Here is a 21,599-nt window from a genome sequence, read left to right on the forward strand (position 1 = left end):
AGTCTGTTATATCTGGAGTATTTCTCCTGTCATATCCGGTGTCCTGTGTGAATTTAAGTATACTCTCTCTAATTCTCTCTTTCTCTCGTTCTTTCTCTCTCTTGGAGGACCTGAGCCCTAGGACCATGCCTCAGGACTACCTGGCATGATGACTCCATGCTGTCCCCAGTCCACCTGGCCGTGCTGCTGCTCCAGTTTCAACTGTTCTGCCTGCGGCTATGGAACCCTGATCTGTTCACCGGACGTGCTACCTGTCCCTGACCTGCTGTTTTCAACTCTCTAGAGACAGCAGGAGCGGTAGAGATACTCTCAATGATCGGCTATGAAAAGCCAACTGACATTTACTCCTGTGGTGCTGACTTGTTGCACCCTCGACAACTACTGTGATTATTATTATTTGACCATGCTGGTCATTTATGAACATTTGAACATCTTGGCCATGTTCTGTTATAATCTCCACCCAGCACAGCCAGAAGAGGACTGGCCACCCCTCATAGCCTGGTCCCTCTCTAGGTTTCTTCCTAGGTTTTGGCCTTTCTACTGAGTTTTTCCTAACCACTGTGCTTCTACACATTTTTACATTTTAGTCATTTAGCAGACGCTCTTATCCAGAGCGACTTACAAATTGGTGCATTCACCTTATAATATCCAGTGGAACAACCACTTTACAATAGTGCATCTAAATCTTTTAAGGGGGGGGTTAGAAGGATTACTTTATCCTATCCCAGGTATTCCTTGAAGAGGTGGGGTTTCAGGTGTCTCCGGAAGGTGGTGATTGACTCCGCTGTCCTGGCGTCGTGAGGGAGCTTGTTCCACCATTGGGGTGCCAGAGCAGCGAACAGTTTTGACTGGGCTGAGCGGGAACTGTGCTTCCTCAGAGGTAGGGAGGCGAGCAGGCCAGAGGTGGATGAACGGAGTGCCCTTGTTTGGGTGTAGGGCCTGATCAGAGCCTGAAGGTACGGAGGTGCCGTTCCCCTCACAGCTCCGTAGGCAAGCACCATGGTCTTGTAGCGGATGCGAGCTTCGACTGGAAGCCAGTGGAGAGAGCGGAGGAGCGGGGTGACGTGAGAGAACTTGGGAAGGTTGAACACCAGACGGGCTGCGGCGTTCTGGATGAGTTGTAGGGGTTTAATGGCACAGGCAGGGAGCCCAGCCAACAGCGAGTTGCAGTAATCCAGACGGGAGATGACAAGTGCCTGGATTAGGACCTGCGCCGCTTCCTGTGTGAGGCAGGGTCGTACTCTGCGAATGTTGTAGAGCATGAACCTACAGGATCGGGTCACCGCCTTGATGTTGGTGGAGAACGACAGGGTGTTGTCCAGGGTCACGCCAAGGCTCTTAGCACTCTGGGAGGAGGACACAAGGGAGTTGTCAACCGTGATGGCGAGATCATGGAACGGGCAGTCCTTCCCCGGGAGGAAGAGCAGCTCCGTCTTGCCGAGGTTCAGCTTGAGGTGGTGATCCGTCATCCACACTGATATGTCTGCCAGACATGCAGAGATGCGATTCGCCACCTGGTTGTCAGAAGGGGGAAAGGAGAAGATTAATTGTGTGTCATCTGCATAGCAATGATATGAGAGACCATGTGAGGATATGACAGAGCCAAGTGACTTGGTGTATAGCGAGAATAGGAGTGGGCCAAGAACAGAGCCCTGGGGGACACCAGTGGTGAGAGCACGTGGTGCGGAGACAGATTCTCGCCACGCCACCTGGTAGGAGCGACCTGTCAGGTAGGACGCAATCCAAGCGTGCGCGGTGCCGGAGATGCCCAGCTCGGAGAGGGTGGAGAGGAGGATCTGATGGTTCACGGTATCAAAGGCAGCAGATAGGTCTAGAAGGATGAGAGCAGAGGAGAGAGAGTTAGCTTTAGCAGTGCGGAGAGCCTCCGTGACACAGAAAAGAGCAGTCTCAGTTGAATGCCCAGTCTTGAAACCTGACTGATTAGGATCAAGAAGGTCATTCTGAGAGAGATAGCAAGAGAGCTGGCCAAGCACGGCGCGTTCAAGAGTTTTGGAGAGAAAGGAAAGAAGGGATACTGGCCTGTAGTTGTTGACATCGGAGGGATCGAGTGTAGGTTTTTTCAGAAGGGGTGCAACTCTCGCTCTCTTGAAGACGGAAGGGACGTAGCCAGCGGTCAAGGATGCGTTGATGAGCGAGGTGAGGTAGGGGAGAAGGTCTCCGGAAATGGTCTGGAGAAGAGAGGAGGGGATAGGGTCAAGTGGGCAGGTTGTTGGGCGGCCGGCCGTCACAAGACGCGAGATTTCATCTGGAGAGAGAGGGAGAAAGAGGTCAAAGCACAGGGTAGGGCAGTGTGAGCAGGACCAGCAGTGTCGTTTGACTTAGCAAACGAGGATCGGATGTCGTCAACCTTCTTTTCAAAATGGTTGACGAAGTCATCCGCAGAGAGGGAGGAGGGGGGGGAGGGGGAGGAGGATTCAGGAGGGAGGAGAAGGTAGCAAAGAGCTTCCTAGGGTTAGAGGCAGATGCTTGGAGTTTAGAGTGGTAGAAAGTGGCTTTAGCAGCAGAGACAGAAGAGGAAAATGTAGAGAGGAGGGAGTGAAAGGATGCCAGGTCCGCAGGGAGGCGAGTTTTCCTCCATTTCCGCTCGGCTGCCCGGAGCCCTACACCTGCATTGCTTGCTGTTTGGGGTTTTAGGCTGGGTTTCTGTACAGCACTTTGATATATCAGCTAATGTATGAAGGGCTATAAAAATACATTTGATTTGATGTAGAGAGCTGTGAAGGTGTGGCGGTATGAATGGGTGGATAGATGGAGGGGGGTATGGAGGGAGTTAAGGGGATGGAGGGGTGGAGAGTATGGAGGGATAGACAGATGTAGGGATAGAGCTGTGAAGGGGTAAAGGAGTGAAAGGATGGATAGAGGGAGAGTGTGGTGAGGGGAGTATGGAGATAGTTAAAGGACAGTTCACGCAAATTACATGATTACTTATTGGTTTCCTTACCCTGTAAGCAGTCTATGGATAAGGTACAGTATGACAGCAATCCATGCTTTGGTTTTGTTTAACTGGGCACTGCAAATGAAATGCAAGTCAATGGTACCGATATTAGATATTTTTCCAAATCATCGGAAAGTATCTCAAATTAATTGTATAGCTCAATGAAGGTACATAAAGTGCAAAAATATCTAATATCGGTAACATTGATAAATGCTAAAAAGGCAGCATTTAGTTTCAGTGGTCAGGTAAACAAAACCAAAGCATGGATTGCTGTCAGACCTTGTCCATAGACTGCTTACAGCGTAAGGAAATCAATATGTCATTTTGTAATTTGGATTAACTTTAAGGAGGTGGAGGGACAGGGGAGGGGTGACTCAATCTGAGGGTCTGACTGCTTACGAAAGTGCTTCCGTCCTGCTAACAATGGATATAAAGCAGTGTCCTGACTATGGCCACGACACTCCCCTCCATTTCCACTGTCTGGACACACTTTCAGGATTCCCTGCTCGCGCACACATACACATGCACACATGCACATACGTACGCACGCATGACTGCATACACAAAGCGACACATATACAAACACGCACACTCACACAATCACTCACTCACTCACACATACTGTAAGGGTGCCTTCAAACCAAAATGCATTAAACGGTTGTCTGAATCAGTGGTGTGGTGGGGTGCAAAGAAATTATTAGCTAGAAACGGTGTTCTACGTTTTAAACAATTCTAACGGAAAAGGCATTGAGGCCAAAGTAAGGATTTGGATGAGGAGAAGGGAGAAGGGAGAATTTACCAGGGATAAGGGATGGATACGGGTATGAAAGACCAAAAAGGTAAATAAAACCTGCAGCAACTTTTTGCATGAATTTCAATCACACCTTTGCTTGTATATAGTGACCAAACAGAAGTTACATTTTTCTGCATACAGTACATTATTTCCACAGATATGTTGAAACAGACCATGTTGATAACATTTAATTAAAGAAACTTCATCAGTTACAGGTTATGTAACCTTTATGTAGCTCATTCTTGAGTCGGAAAAGTAAAACAAATAATGATCCAAAATGATGCCGGCAGGAGGGCACAGGGCGGTGCCCTCCAGTCATTAATTTAACACAAAGGTGCAATTACAACACTTAGGCCTTTTACTGCTAGTGGTTTATCTGGCACTGGTATAGCGCAAAGTGTCACAAAAAAATATAGGGGATGTGCAGAGCCTGAGGTCTTGCGGTAATAGTCCCCAGCTTCTGACATACATACAGTATATTGCTCCCCACCAGGGTTCATTCATTCTCCCACTTTCCTGCCTGTGTACGAATAATATCTACTTTCATCTGAAGTATGCTCTCATTCACTACTTCCCACGAACCAAAAAGCATTGGATTGGTGGAGCCATGGACTAGTGTTCCCACCATGTTTGTAACGTGGGTCACATGTTCAGAATATGTGTGTATGATGACAGTCTGTTGTGTTGGATAAAGGCATCATAAATTACCATATTTGCAATGGTAGTACTAAGACTTTACATGAAAGGTTTCTAAACTCAGTTGCGTCAATGGGGATTCAGTCAGATTTCCAAACAGGTACGTTGGCACGCACAGAAATCCTTTGGCTATGTATAGTTTTACTTCAATGGCAAATGGGAGGGGGTGAGGATCTTAATCGGAGAGAGGGAAAAGAGGCAATGACGAGTGAAAGGAGAGAAGTTCTTATCCCTTTAATTGTCAGTTAGAGAAGATAGGAGTAAACACTAACACCCACGTCCCCCACCTCCTCCTCCTTTGCCCCCCCCCCCAACTCCTCGCCACTCCTGGAACACTTCACCAAGTCACTCTAAAACCCTGCAATTAAGACAGAAAGGACCAGCAAAACCCTCGGTGCCCACTTCTCCTGCCAAAGCAAAGCTTTGGCGAAACAAAAACAGGTTTTCGCTGCCTGCACAGCCCCTCCTCCTCTCTGCAACACTAAAAACAAAACAAAACCACACAGAGGACCACACTTAAAGGGCATGTAGAAGCTATTTCTAAAGGCCAGAAACGTTTGTAATAGTAACTTAGGGCACCCCAAGAAAACATTCCCAAATTAAAAACATAAAAACATTTTAATAATACTGTAATATTGTTCTAAACATCAGCTCTAACAAATCAGCTCTAACTTTGGACACTGTCCCACAGCGACAGTCAGCATCACACAGTGAGGAAATAAAAATCCATGCTCACCCTTTATATACTTGTGAAAAAAAAGTGAAAAAACACTTGTAGGTTAGTGATATGGAGCTAGCTAGCAATTGCATTTTTATTAATCAAGATGGCCAAGCTTTGGGTGGTAGGAGGGTGTAGCAACACTTGCTATACAAATGTCAGTATGTCTCTATGGCCACGCAAATTAAACAGTTTGTAATAAGTGGAATACATTTGTGAGAAGGAGGTGGGCGAATTTGGCATCTACTCGTCAATCTGCAGGGCACATTTCATCCTTGAGAACTTCCATGGCTATCATTAATGGAAGGAGGGCTTCAGCAAAAGGTTTATTTTTTTTCAAAGTAGATGCTGTCCATATCAACAACGTGGCTGCAGCACCAGCAGAGACAGAGCACTATCAGGGCTTCACCTGGTAAGTGAAAGAGCTAGCTTACTACCACTATGCTAAAGTTAGATAGCTACAGAGCTGCTGCATTTAGCTCACTTCTACCATCTAAATAACACTGATTAATGCTAAAGTAACCAAATGAATGTGTCTGCCAGCTGTTGGTAACTAACGGCTGGTGCTGTCATTCTACAGATAGTACAAGCCTATGGGAAAAGAGCAGTTTGGTCGCGATGGAGGTCAATGTTTCTGTATAGAACCCTGGGGCTGAAACTGTGTGTGTGTCTATATGTGTGGATGGCGAGCTAAACCGAAATGGCCATGTATTCAATCGTGGATCTGGTGGCATTTCGGACAAAGGACACAGGTTTTCTTTAGAGGGATGGATTGTGGATTTTGCTCAATGGGAAAGTTTATTTCTGGAGCTTGACGCATAAGTTGTGTTTTGGGAGCTGCTGGCTGTCTGCACTTGGGCTATCTGTGTGTGTGGATGGCTCGTTGGATGGTGTCTGTGCTGCTGGGGGAGTTTTCTATAGAGCCTTCTTCCGAGCTAAATTTAAACGTGACGCTTTGGTCATGGATCTGATCGCGGATCAGGAGAAGTCCCAGAGACAGGCTTTCTTTAGAGGGGTGGATTGTGGATTTTGTTCAATGGGAGAATTTTTTTTTTTTAAATCTAAGGATCAATGTTGTCACAGTTGCTTCTTGCTGAAGAGGCATCATCTAACATTAGCTTGCTATAGCTAGCTATCCTCTATCTCCGTTTCTGTTTCGTTCTAGCTTTCAAGATAAGTGAGCTAGATTTTGTTTGTGTACTGCCATATGTCGATAGCAGCTAAGTTTGTCACTGGTATGGGCTAGTAAATATCCTAAAGCTAGCCAGCTCGACAGGGAGAGAGGGAGGAGAGAATACACTTTCTGTTTCATCTGCTGCTGGCTTGATAATGTTCACTCAAATAGGTTTTTCCACATGTAATTGATTAAATTAGATATTATTCTATAAAGATTGCAATTGTGTAAATATGTTGTGAATAGTGTACAAAAATCATCACAGACGTATTCCATACTTAAACTTGTTGCACATTAGCTTATCATGTACCGTGTGAGTCATCAAAATTACCATCTTGCGTTCGAGCCTTTCCAGTAGTCTTCGTGGTTTTTATGGGTTGGGAGCAAACATTTGTAAACTAACAACACATTTTTCAAGTTAGAACCCATGTATATTACTTAATATACAGCACCAACTACATAAATATCTGACACAGTAGGATCCATTATATTTGTTTTTACCTTTATTAAACTAGGCAGGTCAGTTAAGAACAAATTCTTATTTTCAATGACAGCCATGGTACAGTGGGTTAACTGCCTTGTTCAGGGACAGAACGACAGATTTATACCTTGTCAGCTCGGGGTTTCAAACTTTCAACCTTTCAGTTACAAGTCCAACGCTCTAACCACTAGTCTTTAAGGACCTGGTCTGAAACAAGGGTATGACCAGAGCTGAACCACCAAAGGTGTGTGTGTGTGTCTAAAAAATTTAAAACAGAAATTCCTTATTTACATAAGTTACATTCAGACCCTTTGCTATGAGATTCGAAATTGAGATCAGGTGCATCCTGTTTCCATTGATCATCCTTGAGATGTTTCTACAACCTGATTGGAGTCCACCTGTGGTACATTCAATTGATTGGACATTTGGAAAGGCACGCACCTGTACATAAGGTCCCACATAGGACAGTGCAGGTCAGAGCAAAAATCAAGCCATGAGTTTGAAGGAATTGTCTGTACAGCTCCGAGACAGGATTGTGTCGAAGCACAGATCTGGGGAAGGGTACCAAAAAATGTCTGCAGCACTGAAGGTCCCCAAGAACACAGTTTCCTCCATCATTCTTAAAATGAAGAAGTTTGGAACCACCAAGACTCTTCATAGAGCTGGCCAAACTGAGCAATCGGGGGAGGGCCTTGCTTGGTCAGGGAGGTGAACAAGAACCCAAGGGTCACTCTGATAGAGCTCCAGAGTTCCTCTGTGGAGATTGGAGAACCTTCCAGAAGGGCAACCATCTCTGCAGCACTCCACCAATCAGGCCTATATGGTAGTGCAGCCAGAAGGAAGCCACTCCTCAGTAAAAGGCACATGACAGCCTGCTTGGAGTTTGCGAAAAGGCCCCTAAAGACTCTCAGACCATGAGAAACAAGATTTTCTGGTCTGATGAAACCAAGATTGAACTCTTTGGCCCGAATGCCAAGCGTCATGTCTGGAGGAAAGCATGGTGGTGGCAGCATCATGCTGTGGGAATGTTTTTCAGCGGCAGAGACTGGGAGACTAGTCAGGATCGAGGCAAGGATGAACAAAGCAAAGTACAGAGAGATCCTTGATGAAAACCTGCTCCAGAGCGCACAGGACTTCAGACTGGGGCGAAGGTTCACCTTCCAACAGGACAATGACCCTAAGCACACAGCCAAGACAACGCAGGTGTCCTTGAGTGGCCCAGCCAGAGCCTGGACTTGAACCCGATCGAACATCTCTGGAGAGACCTGAAAATAGCTGTGCAGCGACGCTCCCCATCCAACCTGACAGAGATTGAGAGGATCTGCAGAGAGAATGGGAGAATCTCCCCAAATACCGGAATGCCAACCTTGTAGCGTCATACCCAAGAAGACTCAAGCATGTAATCGCTGCCAAAGGTGCTTCAACAAAGTACTTAGTAAAGGGTCTGAATTCTTATGTAAATAGGATATTTTTTTATATTTTTACATATATACATTTGCAAAAATTTCTAAAAACTGTTTTTGCTGTGTCATTAAGGGGTATTGTGTGTAAATTGATGAGGGAAAAATGCAATTTTATCAATTTTAGACTGTAACATAACAAAAGTCAAATAGTCTGAATACTTTCCGAATGCAGTGTATGTGCAAATATAATCATGAGGTGTGAGGGTAATGATAATAAACATGACAGAAACTAGATTGCTATGAATTGCAACCATTAAAGGTCATGAACAGTCAAAATCATGTTTCTTTTACTTGACATAGCCTCTTTTCAAACATCCTGTTGGTAGTTAGCCATGAGAGAAACATTTATTTTCAGAATGACTGTTCAGGACCTTTAAGCTATCATGCAATATGACACTGAGGATGGAATGTCTCACTAACTCATTCCTCATTCTCTGGAATATGTATGTAGCCAACGGTCTATTGCTCAATTGATCCAATGCACAGTTGAACCTAGAAATCATTCAGAAAATATGCCACCAGCATCATTACAATAAATACAGTACACCCCTACCCTTTTCCTCCTCCTTCCTCAAATCTGCCCCTCCCTTCTCTCTCTCTCTTACCTCATGTCTCATACAATGCCATGTTAATGTGTCACTCAAAAGTATGTTCCTTTCTTTTAACTGCCAGTTGAGTTGAGGTGGGGGTATATGCATGTCTACCCATGACAGACGATTCATTCCCCATGTCTATCTGTTCTTGGTTTAAACATTAACTCTGCGCCATCCAATGGACGGAGTCCCGCGCACAGATGCCCTAAGATAATTTTTTATCTCTCCATCATATCTCCATCTGAGCAGAATTACTTGATGATGCGGCTATATACTCATGCACCTTGCAAAATACAATAAGTAACAGTGTAGGCTATTACATTAAGAGACATGCATAACAGCGCATCTTGATTCGTTGTTATTAAATGAAACAAGCGGCGCAGATGTGGATCACCAAGACTCCAACTGTCCAATATCACACGTCACAAGTTTGACAGCTTTAGATCGTCAAATCAGATTGCTTGGAGAGAGGGGATAGAGCTCAGGCTTTACTGCTACTGCAAAATTAAGATTAGTTGTAGTCTACTTTCTCACCTCCCCCAACCCACGCAGCAGTTCTCCTTACAGGTTCGGAGCGTTCCCGGAGCCCCACACGCGCCCTACTCCGTGTGACCCTACCTTCACCATGGTGAGTGTCTTGGTCACATAATTTGACAGTTAAACATATATGTCTTGTTGTCCATTTTCCTAATAATATGGACTTTATTTTTGTGTTAGTGTTCATCAGCGCATGGTGACCATGATGCGCATTTTTACGCACAGTGTTCACCGGCAATTTGGTGCATTTGCAGATTTGCATGTGACTAGTTTTGTAAATACATTTGATTAAAGTTTTGTAAAACAGCGTAGCCTACCTACAATGTTGACTGAAGTGCTGAGATTTTGTGAGCGGGAGTCATGATCGAGAACTTGTATAGTCTGGATAAGGCAGACGCAACAGGTAGATAGATCATGTTCATCGCTATAACTCTCGAGGAACTTTATCCGTATATCACATTACGGCATGGGAAATTGTGGATTTCTTGTGGAGTTGATTTAATTATTCAGTTATATTTACATCTGATAGTGTGTTTATTCGATCTGACTGGAATTCACATCAAATAAGGATGTTGTATCTAAGCTTCATTGAAGCCAATTGATTTAATAGTTCCGTGCTAGAAAGTAAGAGAGACAGAGAGTTCACAATTTATCACCATTTATGCCAATTAATCATATCTGTCTGCATTAGGTGATGGACTATTGTCACAATTGATAATTATGAATATGTTACAATTTACAATTAGGCCTTTTATTGATAAACTTTCACTTGATTGATCAGGTATCCCTCGTGCCTATGTGTTTTACAGAGCACTGCCCTGACTTGTCAAGATCTGAGCTTTGTAGGGGGCCAACTCTACAACTGCCCTTACCCAGCCCCAACGTCGGCAGACAGTGTTGACGTTTCCACGGTGACTGTGGCCTCCTTTTGGGCCGCTGGTCCCCCGGACGACACAGCCTGCCAGCACGAGCCAACACAGCGGGGTAAGTCTGTTGAAATTAAAATTTACTTCGCAGTGATATGCCAGGTTCAGAGCGAGACTCCATGTGGCTGGCTCGTTTATCACTGGAATTTTCCTCATTTGGATATCACATAGTAAGATTGATTTAAAATCACATCTTAAGGCTTCTGTTTTTTTTTCTTCAAATTATTATTTTATTTTCTCTACTTTCTCTACATTACTTACTCATGTAGGCCTATCTATCACAGGCCTTTACTGCTATTTGCAGCTATTATTGTTGTATTTCTGATATTTAGGTCCATGCCTCTGTCTTCTCACCCACCTAGAACTCTACTCCTGCTTGGACTTTGGGACCTCTCGACCTGACCCAATCTGGACTGACCACCTGTCACCACATTTGCAGAGAAACAAGCAGGTAGCTATTTACACTAACAAAACTGGAGGGTTTCTTCAGGTGCTACCTGTGTGCAGGGGCATAGGTGTTACCTGTGTGCGGGGGCATAGGAGCCAGAGGGACAGGGGGGACATCTCCCCCCCAATGTTAGAAGCAGGTCAAATGCCCCCCATCTCAATAATAAAATAAATACAGCAATTCGCGAGACTTTTATTTTATTTATTTTTTCTCACCAGATTCATTGAGGAACTTTTATTTTGAAAAGGCTGCTGCTGGAATGTGAGTCACTTCCCCCACCTCCACTGACTGCTTCATTCTCACTCTCGGTTGTTACAAGCATTGTGGCAGTGTGTGTGTGAGAGAAGAATCACTGTGCAGCACCACCATCATTACTCACCGCACTTGGAAAAGTAATTGTTGTTGGCATCAACAAAGTACATTTAAGTAAAAAGTGCACAAAAGGGACAAATAATGGTGCTGGAGACGATGGCTGACGTTTTACATGCTCCTAACCAACTATGATATTTTTTAAATTTTTTTTGCATTGTTTGTAACTTGTTTTTTTACTTATTTTGTACATAATGTTGCTGCTGCCGTCTTTTATGACCAAAAATAACTTCTGGGCTTCAGAACAGCGATTACTCACCTCGAACTGGAAGAAGCTTTTTCCTTTAACGAGTCTGACGCGAATGATATACTACTTTCTCGGGAACAGGCCCAAATCCCAATCATTTGCGTGAAAAAAAGACGGAGAAAAAGGGGGAGGAGGTCAGGCTGCCTTCTGAGAATTCGTAGGTGAGCAAGTAAACCCCCACTTCCATCCATTCTATTGGCCAACATGAAATCATTGGAAAATAAAATAGATGACCTACGATCAAGATTAGCCTACCAACGGGACATTAAAAACTGTAATATCTTATGTTTCACCGAGTCTTGGCTGAACGACGGCACAGATAATATGGAGCTGGCGGGATTTTCCACGCACCGGCAAAACAGAGAAGCTACGTCTGGTAAGATGAGGGGTGGGGTTGTGTGTCTATTTGTCAATAACGGCTGGTGTGCGATGTCTAATATTAACCATGCACCGGCAAAACAGAGAAGCTACGTCTGGTAAGACGAGGGGTGGGGTTGTGTGTCTATTTGTCAATAACAGCTGGTACGCGATGTCTAATATTAATGAAGTCTCAAGGTATTGCTCGCCTGAGGTAGAGTACCTTATAATAAGCTGTAGACCACACTATCTACCAAGAGAGTTCTCATCTATATTATTCATAGACGTCTATTTACCAACACAAACCGATGCTGGCACTAAGACCGCACTCAACCAACTATATACAGTGGGGGGGGGAGTATTTGATCCCCTGCTGATTTTGTACGTTTGCCCACTTACAAAGAAATTATCAGTCTATAATTTTAATAGTAGGTTTATTTGAACAGTGAGAGACAGAATAACAACAAAAAAATCCAGAAAAACGCATGTCAAAAATGTTATTAAATGATTTGCATTTTAATGAGGGAAATAAGTATTTCACCCCTCTGCAAAACATTACTTAGTACTTGGTGGCAAAACCCTTGTTGGCAATCACAAAGGTCAGACGTTTCTTGTAGTTGGTCACCAGGTTTGCACACATCTCAGGAGGGATTTTGTCCCACTCCTCTTTGCAGATCTTCTCCAAGTCATTAAGGTTTCGAGGCTGACATTTGGCAACTCGAACCTTCGCTCCCTCCACAGATTTTGTATGGGATTAAGGTCTGGAGACTGGCTAGGCCAATCCAGGACCTTAATGTGCTTCTTCTTGAGCCACTCCTTTGTTGCCTTGGCCGTGTGTTTTGGGTCATTGTCATGCTGGAATACCCATCCACGACCCATTTTCAATGCCCTGGCTGAGGGAAGGAGGTTGTCCAGTGAAGTTGTCCTGTCCCCTTAGCAGAAAAACACCCCCAAAGCATAATGTTTCTACTTCCATGTTTGCCGGTGGAGATGGTGTTCTTGGGGTCATAGGCAGCTTTCCTCCTCCTTCAAACACGGCGAGTTGAGTTGATGTCAAAGAGCTCCATTTTGGTCTCATCTGACCACAACACTTTCACCAGTTGTCCTCTGAGTCATTCAGATGTTCATTGGCAAACTTCAGATGGGCATGTATATGTATTCTTGAGCAGGGGGACCTTGTGGGCGCTGCAGGATTTCAGTCCTTCACGGCGTAGTGTGTTACCAATTGTTTTCTTGGTGACTATGGTCCCAGCTGCCTTGAGATCATTGACAAGATCCTCCCGTGTAGTTCTGGGCTGATTCCTCACCATTCTCATGATCATTGCAACTCCACGAGGTGAGATCTTGCATGGAGCCCCAGGCCGAGGGATATTGACAGTTCTTTTGTGGTTCTTCCATTTGCGAATAATCGCACCAAATGTTGTCACCTTCTCACCAAGCTGCTTGGCGATGGTCTTGTAGCCCATTCCAGCCTTGTGTAGGTCTACAATCTTGTCCCTGACATCCTTGGAGAGCTCTTTGGTCTTGATTTAAGAAAATATTTACCAAATTAACTAAAGTAAAAAATTTAAAATAATAAAAAGTTACACAGTAACACTCAGTTTTATGCTCGCTTCGAGGAAAGCACCACTGAAGCATGCATGAGAGCTGTTCTGGACGACTGTGTGATAACGCTCTCGATAGCAGATGTAAGACCTTTAAACAGGTCAACATTCACAAAGCCGCGGGGCCAGACAGATTACCAGGACGTGCACTCAAAGCATGCGCAGACCAACTAGAAAGTGTCTTCACTGACATTTTCAACCTCTCCCTGACAAAGTCTGTAATACCTACATGTTTCAAGGAAAATCTGGACCCCTACAAATCAGCCGGGCTAGACAATCTGGACCCTCTCTTTCTAAAATTATCCACCGAAATTGTTGCAACCCCTTTTACTAGCCTGTTCAACCTCTGTTTTGTATTGTCTGAGATCCCCAAAGATTGAAAAGCTGCCGCGGTCATCGCCCTCCCAAACTGCTACAGACCTATATCTATCCTACCCTGCCTTTCTAAGGTCTTCGAAAGCCAAGTCAACAAACAGATGACCGACCATTTCGAATCCCACCGTACCTTCTCCGCTATGCAATCTGGTTTCAGAGCTGGTCATGGGTGCACCTCAGCCACGCTCAAGGTCCTAAACGATATCATAACCACCATCGATAATACTGTGCAGCCGGATTCATCAACCTGGCCAAGGCTTTCGACTCTGTCAATCACCACGTTCTTATCGGCAGACTCAACAGCCTTGGTTTCTCAAATGACTGCCTCGTCTGGTTCACCAACTACTTCTCTGATAGAGTTCAGTGTGTCAAATCGGAGGGCCTGTTGTCCGGACCTCTGGCAGTCTCTATGAGGTGCCACAGGGTTCAATTCTCGGGCCAACTCTCTTCTCTGTATACATCAATGATGTCGCTCTTGCTGCTGGTGATTCTCTGATCCACCTCTACGCAGACGACACCATTCTGTATAATTCTGGCCCTTCTTTGGGCATTGTGTTAACAAACCTCCAGACGGGCTTCAATGCCATACAACTCTACCTAGGTGTCTGGTTAGACTGTAAACTCTCCTTCCAAACTCACATTAAGCATCTCCAATCCAAAATTAAATCTTGAATCGGCTTCCTATTTCGCAACAAAGCATCCTTCACTCATTCTTCCAAACATACCCTCGTAAAACTGACTATCCTACCGATCCTGGACTTCGGTGATGTTATTTACAAAATAGCCTCCAACACTCTACTCAACAAATTGGATGCAGTCTATCACAGTGTCATCCGTTTTGTCACCAAAGCCCATATTCTACCCGCCACTGCGACCGGTACGTTCTCATTGGCTGGCCCTCGCTTCATACTCGTCGCCAAACCTACTGGCTCCAGGTCATCTAACAGTCTTTGCTAGGTAAAGCCCCGCCTTATCACAGCTCACTTGTCACCATAGCAGCACCCACCCGTAGCATGCGCTCCAGCAGGTATGTTTCACTTGTCACCCCCAAAGCCAATTCCTCCTTTGGCCGCCTTTCCTTCCAGTTCTCTGCTGCCAATGACTGGAATGAACTGCAAAAATCACTGAAGCTGGAGACTCATATCTCCCTAACTAACTTTAAGCACCAGCTGTCAGAGCAGCTCACAGATCACTGCGACCTGTACATATCCCATCTGTAATTAGCCCATCCAACTACCTCATCCCCATACTGTATTTCTTTATTTATTTTTGCTCCTTTGCACCCCAGTATCTCTACTTGCACATTCATCAGCTGCACATCTATCACTCCAGTGTTTAATTGCTATATTGTAATTACTTCGCCACTATGGCCTATTTATTGCCTTACCTCCCTTTTCTTACCTCATTTGCACACACTGTATGTAGACTTTTTGTACTGTATTATTGACTGTATGTTTGTTTATTCCATGTGTAACTCTGTGTTGTTGTATGTGTCGAACTGCTTTGCTTTATCTTGGCCAGGTCGCAGTTGTAAATGAGAACAAGTTCTCAACTAGCCTTCCTGGTTAAATAAAGGTTCAATTTAAAAAAATAAAAAAGGTCTACACTTGTTGTATTCGGCGCATGTGACAAAGTTTGATTTGATTAGTATGAATGTGAATAAACTTTGATATGTTGGAACGAACATGTGCTTTCTCCTGGGTAGTAGCTAGTTCGCTTTACATTTAAGGTTTTAGTCATTTTTAGTTGTCAGGTTTTATCTAACTAGCTAACGCTAGGTTTTTTCTAACTAGCTAACTTCTGGTTTTGTGAAAAACTGATAGTTAGTCTAGGCAGCTGTCTAAGCGTGTTGTAATCATGGCCGAATAACGACCTCCAGGGGGTCCACATTGATTTTTCTAGTCACTCTCGCTCAGATATCATTAACATTGCATAAGTCATGGCAAAATGTGTAGAATTGCAGGAAATTAGCCTTAAAACCACATTTCTTCACCCCATGGCAAAATGGGTAGAATTGCAAGAAATGTGTTATAACAAAATGTGTTGAATTGCAGGAAATTCACTTTAAAACCAAATGTTTTCATTTTGCCGTCAAGAGTGGGGCCACTAAAATGTATTTTTCATCATCTTCTCCTTCACCTTCTTCTTCAAATTAGTAAATAATTAATGAATATATAATTTGTACTGTAGATACTTACACATTTGTCTTTTATTTTCCTAAGCTTCAAGACACGTTGATACAGAGAGAGGGGGAACTGGCAAGACTACATGAGGAAAATAACAAACTCAAAGAATTCTTAAACTCCTCATTTGTGAAAACATTGGAGGAAAAAACGAAGGTAATTACTTCATAATCAAAGATCATTCATGGCTGATTGATTGATTAATTTCAGCTGAGTTTATCTCTAGTTATCTCTAAATGTAGCATAATAAGTGTGCCCTTTGGAAAGCCTAACTTCCCAGTTTACAGAGGTGTAGTTTCTCTCAAACAGCCTCCTTACTTGTGTTCTTCCTTTTCCATAGAGACTTCTCTCTGCTCAGAGTGGCGATAGGAGGAGGAACCGGAAGCGGAATTCCGAAATTCAGAATCTGCATGGTGTTGGAGAATTCCGGAACCTCAGTGCCAGTCAGCTTCTCCTTGGTTCTCAGGTGAAACGGACCTGCCGGAACTTGTCCCTGCAGTTCTGTTCCGAAGAGGAGCTAGCCAGCACCCCACCTGTGGACCTGTGGATCCTGCAGACCTTGGGCCTGAAGGACGAGGACACCATCGATACAACATCCACTGAATACAGCTTTAACTCCCCCATTGACTCCCTCACCAAATGCAGCTCCATCACAGACTCCTCTGGTGACTACTGCCAAACAACCAATCATAAATCCACCGCTTATGACACACCTACTGACGGCCCTGGTCATGGTGCCAGTATAGGACTATACACTGATTACTGCTTTAACACCAACAGTGACTACAGTGTCTCTACAGACTCCGTCTCTAACTTCACTGGACCTGTGCCCTCTACTCCATACAGCCCTAGCATAGAAGTCACCCCCAATTTCCAGACCACCCCTTATGAAGCCCCACTGCCCCAATTAGTCAACACTCTCTCGTCAATTGACCCAATACAGCCATTCAGGCCCATCTTAGCCTCCTCTCCCAACCTGTCTCAGGATAGTAGTCCCGGGCTGCACCACACTCCCAGCCCGCACTGCCGTAGCCCCTCCAGTCCTGTAGGGGGTGATGTGACGACTCAGTACCCTGAACTGTCTACCCCACGTAGCCGGACAGAGCTAGCTTTCAGCATGTCCCTAAACCCTTCCAGCAGCGTCAGACTCAAGACACACAGCTTTCCTCAGGGACAGGCCTTCGTCCGCAAGGACACCCTGGGAGGCTGGAACTTCACCTGGGTCCCCAAACAAGGCCCATAAGCCTCATTTATATCCTACGGACAGACGCAAGAACTACAATAAGCTATGTAAAATAGCGACCCTGTGTAGTTGCGTAGCAAGAATAAGCAGACATGTGCAGCCCCGTGATTTGTAACAAGATGCAAATAACTAGACGCAAATACACACGATCGCCATTTTGCGTTGGTAACTGTGTTTGTGCATAGGCCTGTTTGAAAAGCATAGGAGGTAGCTACCTGCTAATCCAAAGGACGATGGATAACTTGCTGTTCTAAAAGAGAGAATGACTGCCACAGAGACAATTGCCCTTGTTGAGGTAAAACACTGTTAACCACAGAAAAGTAAAACACTGCCCTGTACCCTTCAGCTGCATACACATAACTGGGGAAAAAACAGCCTTAAAGCAGCAGTGCTTGAGCACTTTGAATACTTCACCTGTACTGTAGAAGAACAACACAAAGTTTACAGATAGTAAACAGGTTGTAAAATGTAGCCTGTAGAAGTTTATCAAATTTACCTCTAAGCAATAACAATGTTATTAATGAGACAGCTGCCTGACAAACGTGCCAGACAGAAGTCTACTAGTTTAATTTGAATGTGTAGATAATCCTACTACATATTAACCCTACTTTGAGTGTCAATGATGTTATAAGGAACAGAGTTTTTCTTAGTCAGTTCAAATGGTCAGTAAAAACTTGTGATGCTAGCAATCAGGGCTCAATCAAACATGGCACAGTACCTGACCAGTACCCAAGGAAACGCTCCCTAGATATACACCATGGATACACTACATTACCAAAAGTATGTGGACGCCTGATTGTCAAACATCTCATTCCAAAATCATGGGGATTAATATGGAGTTGGTCTCCCTTTTCCTGCTATAACAGCCTCCAGTCTCCTTAGAAGGCTTTCCACTAGATGTTGGAACATTGCTGCGGGGTCTTGCTTCCATTCAGCCACAATAGCATTAGTGAGGTCAGGCACTGATGTTGGGCAATTAGGCCTGGCTCGCAGTCAGCGTTCAAATTCATCCCAAAGGTGTTCGATGGGGTTGAGGTCAGAACTTTACACCACTCCAGCCGTGACTTAGCATTGCGCATGGTGATCTTAGGCTTGTGTACGGCTACTCGGCCATGGAAACCCATTTCATGACGACGAACAGTTCTTGTGCTGATGTTGCTTCCAGAGGCATTTTGGAACTCGGTGGTGAGTGTTGCAACCGAGGACAGACGTTGTTGCTCCTATACGTTTCCACTTCACAATAACAACACTTACAGTTGAACGAAGCAGCTCTAGCAGGGCAGAAATTTGACAAGCTGACTTGTTGGAAAGGTGGCATCCCATGACGGTGCCATGTTGAAAGCTCTTAAGTAAGGCCATTCTACTGTCAATGTTTGTCTATGGAGATTGCATGTCTGTGTGCTCGATTTTATACACCTGTCAGCAACAGGCGTGGCTGAAATAGCTGAATCCAGTCATTTGAAGGGGTGTCCACATACTTTTGTATATATAGTGTATCTATGGTTTATATCTAGGAAGCTTTTCCTGGTGTGAGAAAAAAAACCCTGGTCCTACTGAAAGCGTTTTACACAGTGCCGACAAAAACTAGAGTAAAATGTGCCCTTCCAGTCACTACAAACCACTGTAATACACTGTCTCTTGATTTTATATGTACACAATGTGATTTTATAATTTTGTAAGTTGACCTGAGTTTGTGATCAAAAAAGAATTACTGATTAGCAATTTTCTCTGTGAATTTTGTTCCACATAATTTGACATAATCCATTTTAAAGCCAGTTTGATCACGTTTTTTTGTAACCATTTATCCCATGATGGTGATGGTATTAGATTTAGCCACTCTACCAGAGTGGTCTTCACAGGACCAGTGGAATCCGCATCTTTTCATTGCTCAACCCTTTTTTTTGTGGATATGATTCCTTTTCTCTCTTGAACCTTTTTTCATATGGCTCATTGGCTAATTATCATGTCTTGTAGGCAGTAAGGTGTGTTTGAACTGCATCAATGCTGAACAAACTGAGTAAGAATGTTGTCATAAGACTAGTTTGAGAACCAATAGATTGCCCCAAGACAAGTCATCTGAAATTTAATGGCTTAAGGATGGAACAAAGTCCTTGGACTTCAGATTGAGATATCGTCGCACCAAGCCAAACATTTTTTGTGAAGGAATGGTGCAGTCTCACTCACATATTTTTTGTTTATTGGATAGAACAAACGTATAGAGAAACAATAGAGCAGAGAGTGTTCTGAAATAGCAGTGGGCTGGATTCGAACCCATGCTGCAGCGGTATATCTGATCAGAAGGAGTCTACATAGACAGCTAGACCACCCTAGGCCACACCCAGCCAACCTTGTTACAGGGATGACCTGCCATGCTACATTAACTAAGCTCACTACGGCACCTGTCTCTCCACACTTTCCAGGAGCTTTTTGTTCCCCTTTACTAAAAAACAAAAGACGACCAGCAGCTCCCAGGAGAGATACCCACCCTGATCCGCCCACCAAGGTAACGATGGGCTGCATCTCCTGGGGTGGAAAGACGGGCAACACCCCCCCTCTCTGGCTCCCTTGAGAGCTTACGGAGTCTGAGGGAAAGTTCAGTCTCAGAGTTAGCCATGGTGGTGCATAAGCGAGTGGTCTATCCTTAATGACAAGGTAAAGCCCCTACAGATGTCCACCAGATTGGGTTGGTAAGATGTAATAAAGGTAGACAGACCCTGAGACAGGAGGCTTGGCTGGTGAACCCACGGTCGGTCCTCTTTTTCCGGGCTAAGTGTCGGGGAGGCAAAGGGGTCATTAAGTGGGCCTACCCTGCTGAAACTCAATATGGCCCAAGTGTTTCTGAGGAGGGGGATCGTATTGTTTATTCTCACCCAGCTGACAGCCTTGCTAGCTGATCAAACTATCATCATCGCTGGCATATATTACACGTCTAGGGGGAATGGAAAGACTGGCGTTAGTGAGAGTCACGTATACGAATGTACCTATGGCAGGTGTTCTTAAATAGAGAGAATTAATTGAACAGTTTGGCCCTCTATTACCGAACAATCCTTCGACAAGAAAGTTTAGTTAGACACTGACGGACGGTTTCCCGGATACAGATTAAACCTTGTCCTGGACTCAAACGTTACTTCAGTGGTAATCTCAGCTAACCCAGAACTAAAATCGGGCATAATTTGGTCAGCTATGTGATTAAGTTCTGGGTCTATTCATGTTAGAAATTGAGAGTTCCAGTTCGCAAAGTCTCCACCCTCGCAAAAGGAAACTCTCAGGCAAAGCCCAAAGAGGGGATGGACCTACCTAAATTTGTCCAATAAGAAACTCTGTTTTTGTTGGATTTTTTCCCCCCTACAATATGCACTAATGAATACACCCCAGGTTTCACAGTGCAACAACCAACACTAGCAGGGTAGGGTAGGGTACTGGTGAATAAAAGGGGGAGTGCAGGGAATTAGGAATGGTGGTGAACTGGAAATAGGGGTTCGGATAGCAGGTGCAGGTGGCTGATATAGTGAAGTGGAGAGGGATGAATAAGTTTGGTTTATGGTAGGACTAATGTAACCTACATACTGTAACACAGGTGGTTTGGTGATCAGGTTTGCCTGAAACCTGATGAAAAGTTGTACTAGCTCCCCGAGGCAATTCCCTAAACTTTGGCTAAGGGGGCTGATATGCTCTTCTGGTGTGCAGGAGACCCAGGTTCAAACCCTATTGGTCACAATAGGTTAACTTCTTTAGGAAAGGGGGGCAGTATTGAGTAGCTTGGATGAAAAACATGCCCAAAGTAAAATGTCTGCTACTCAGGCACAAAAGCTAGAATATGCATATAATTAGTAGATTTGGATAGAAAACACTCAGAAGTTTCTAAAACTGTTTGAATGATGTCTGTGAGTATAACAGAACTCATATGGCAGGCAAAAACCTGAGAAAAATCCAACCAGGAAGTGGGAAATCTGAGGTTTGTAGTTTTTCAAGTGATTATCTGGCTAATACAGTGTCTGTGGGGTCATTTTGCACTTCCTAAGGCTTCCACTAGATGTCAACAGTCTTTAGAACCTTGTTTCAGGCTTCTACTGTGAATGGGAAGAGAATAAGAGCTGATTCAGTCATGTGTCTGGAAAATTGGCATGAGCTCAAATTGCGCGCGGCCGTGAGAGCGAGCTGCCTTTCCTTTCAATTCTAAAGACAATGGAATTGTCCGGTTGGAATATTATTGCAGATTTATGATAAAAACATCCTAAAGATTGATTCTATACATCGTTTGACATGTTTCTACGAACTGTAATGGAACTATTTTGACTTTTTGTCTGGACTAAACTCACGCTTAGTGAATTTGGAGTGCTGGACTAAATGCGCAAACAAAATGGAGGTATTTGGACATAAATATGAACTTCATCAAAGGTAAGTGAATATTTATAATGTTATTTGTGACTTCTGTT

The 21,599-nt window shown here is 44.2% G+C and overlaps 1 protein-coding gene across 1 annotated transcript; it reads left to right on the forward strand.

The window, feature by feature from the left end:
• Window positions 1-9,364: 9,364 nt before the first annotated feature.
• Window positions 9,365-18,079, forward strand: gmnc (geminin coiled-coil domain containing). Its single transcript, XM_014159988.2, has 5 exons — window positions 9,365-9,502; window positions 10,221-10,395; window positions 10,700-10,788; window positions 15,960-16,076; window positions 16,261-18,079. Exons 1-5 carry the CDS (start codon window positions 9,500-9,502, stop codon window positions 17,161-17,163), a joined length of 1,287 nt encoding a protein of 428 aa, XP_014015463.2. The 5' UTR covers window positions 9,365-9,499; the 3' UTR covers window positions 17,164-18,079.
• Window positions 18,080-21,599: the final 3,520 nt, after the last annotated feature.

The sequence above is a fragment of the Salmo salar genome, chromosome ssa20, assembly GCF_905237065.1.
Source record: "Salmo salar chromosome ssa20, Ssal_v3.1, whole genome shotgun sequence".
In the NCBI taxonomy this organism is placed as follows: domain Eukaryota; kingdom Metazoa; phylum Chordata; class Actinopteri; order Salmoniformes; family Salmonidae; genus Salmo; species Salmo salar.

Coding starts and splice junctions, on each gene's coding strand:
- gmnc (XM_014159988.2), top strand. Junction 10,789..15,959: donor ATTTGCAGAGAAACAAGCAG/GTAGCTATTTAC, acceptor TATTTTCCTAAG/CTTCAAGACACGTTGATACA. Junction 16,077..16,260: donor CATTGGAGGAAAAAACGAAG/GTAATTACTTCA, acceptor CCTTTTCCATAG/AGACTTCTCTCTGCTCAGAG.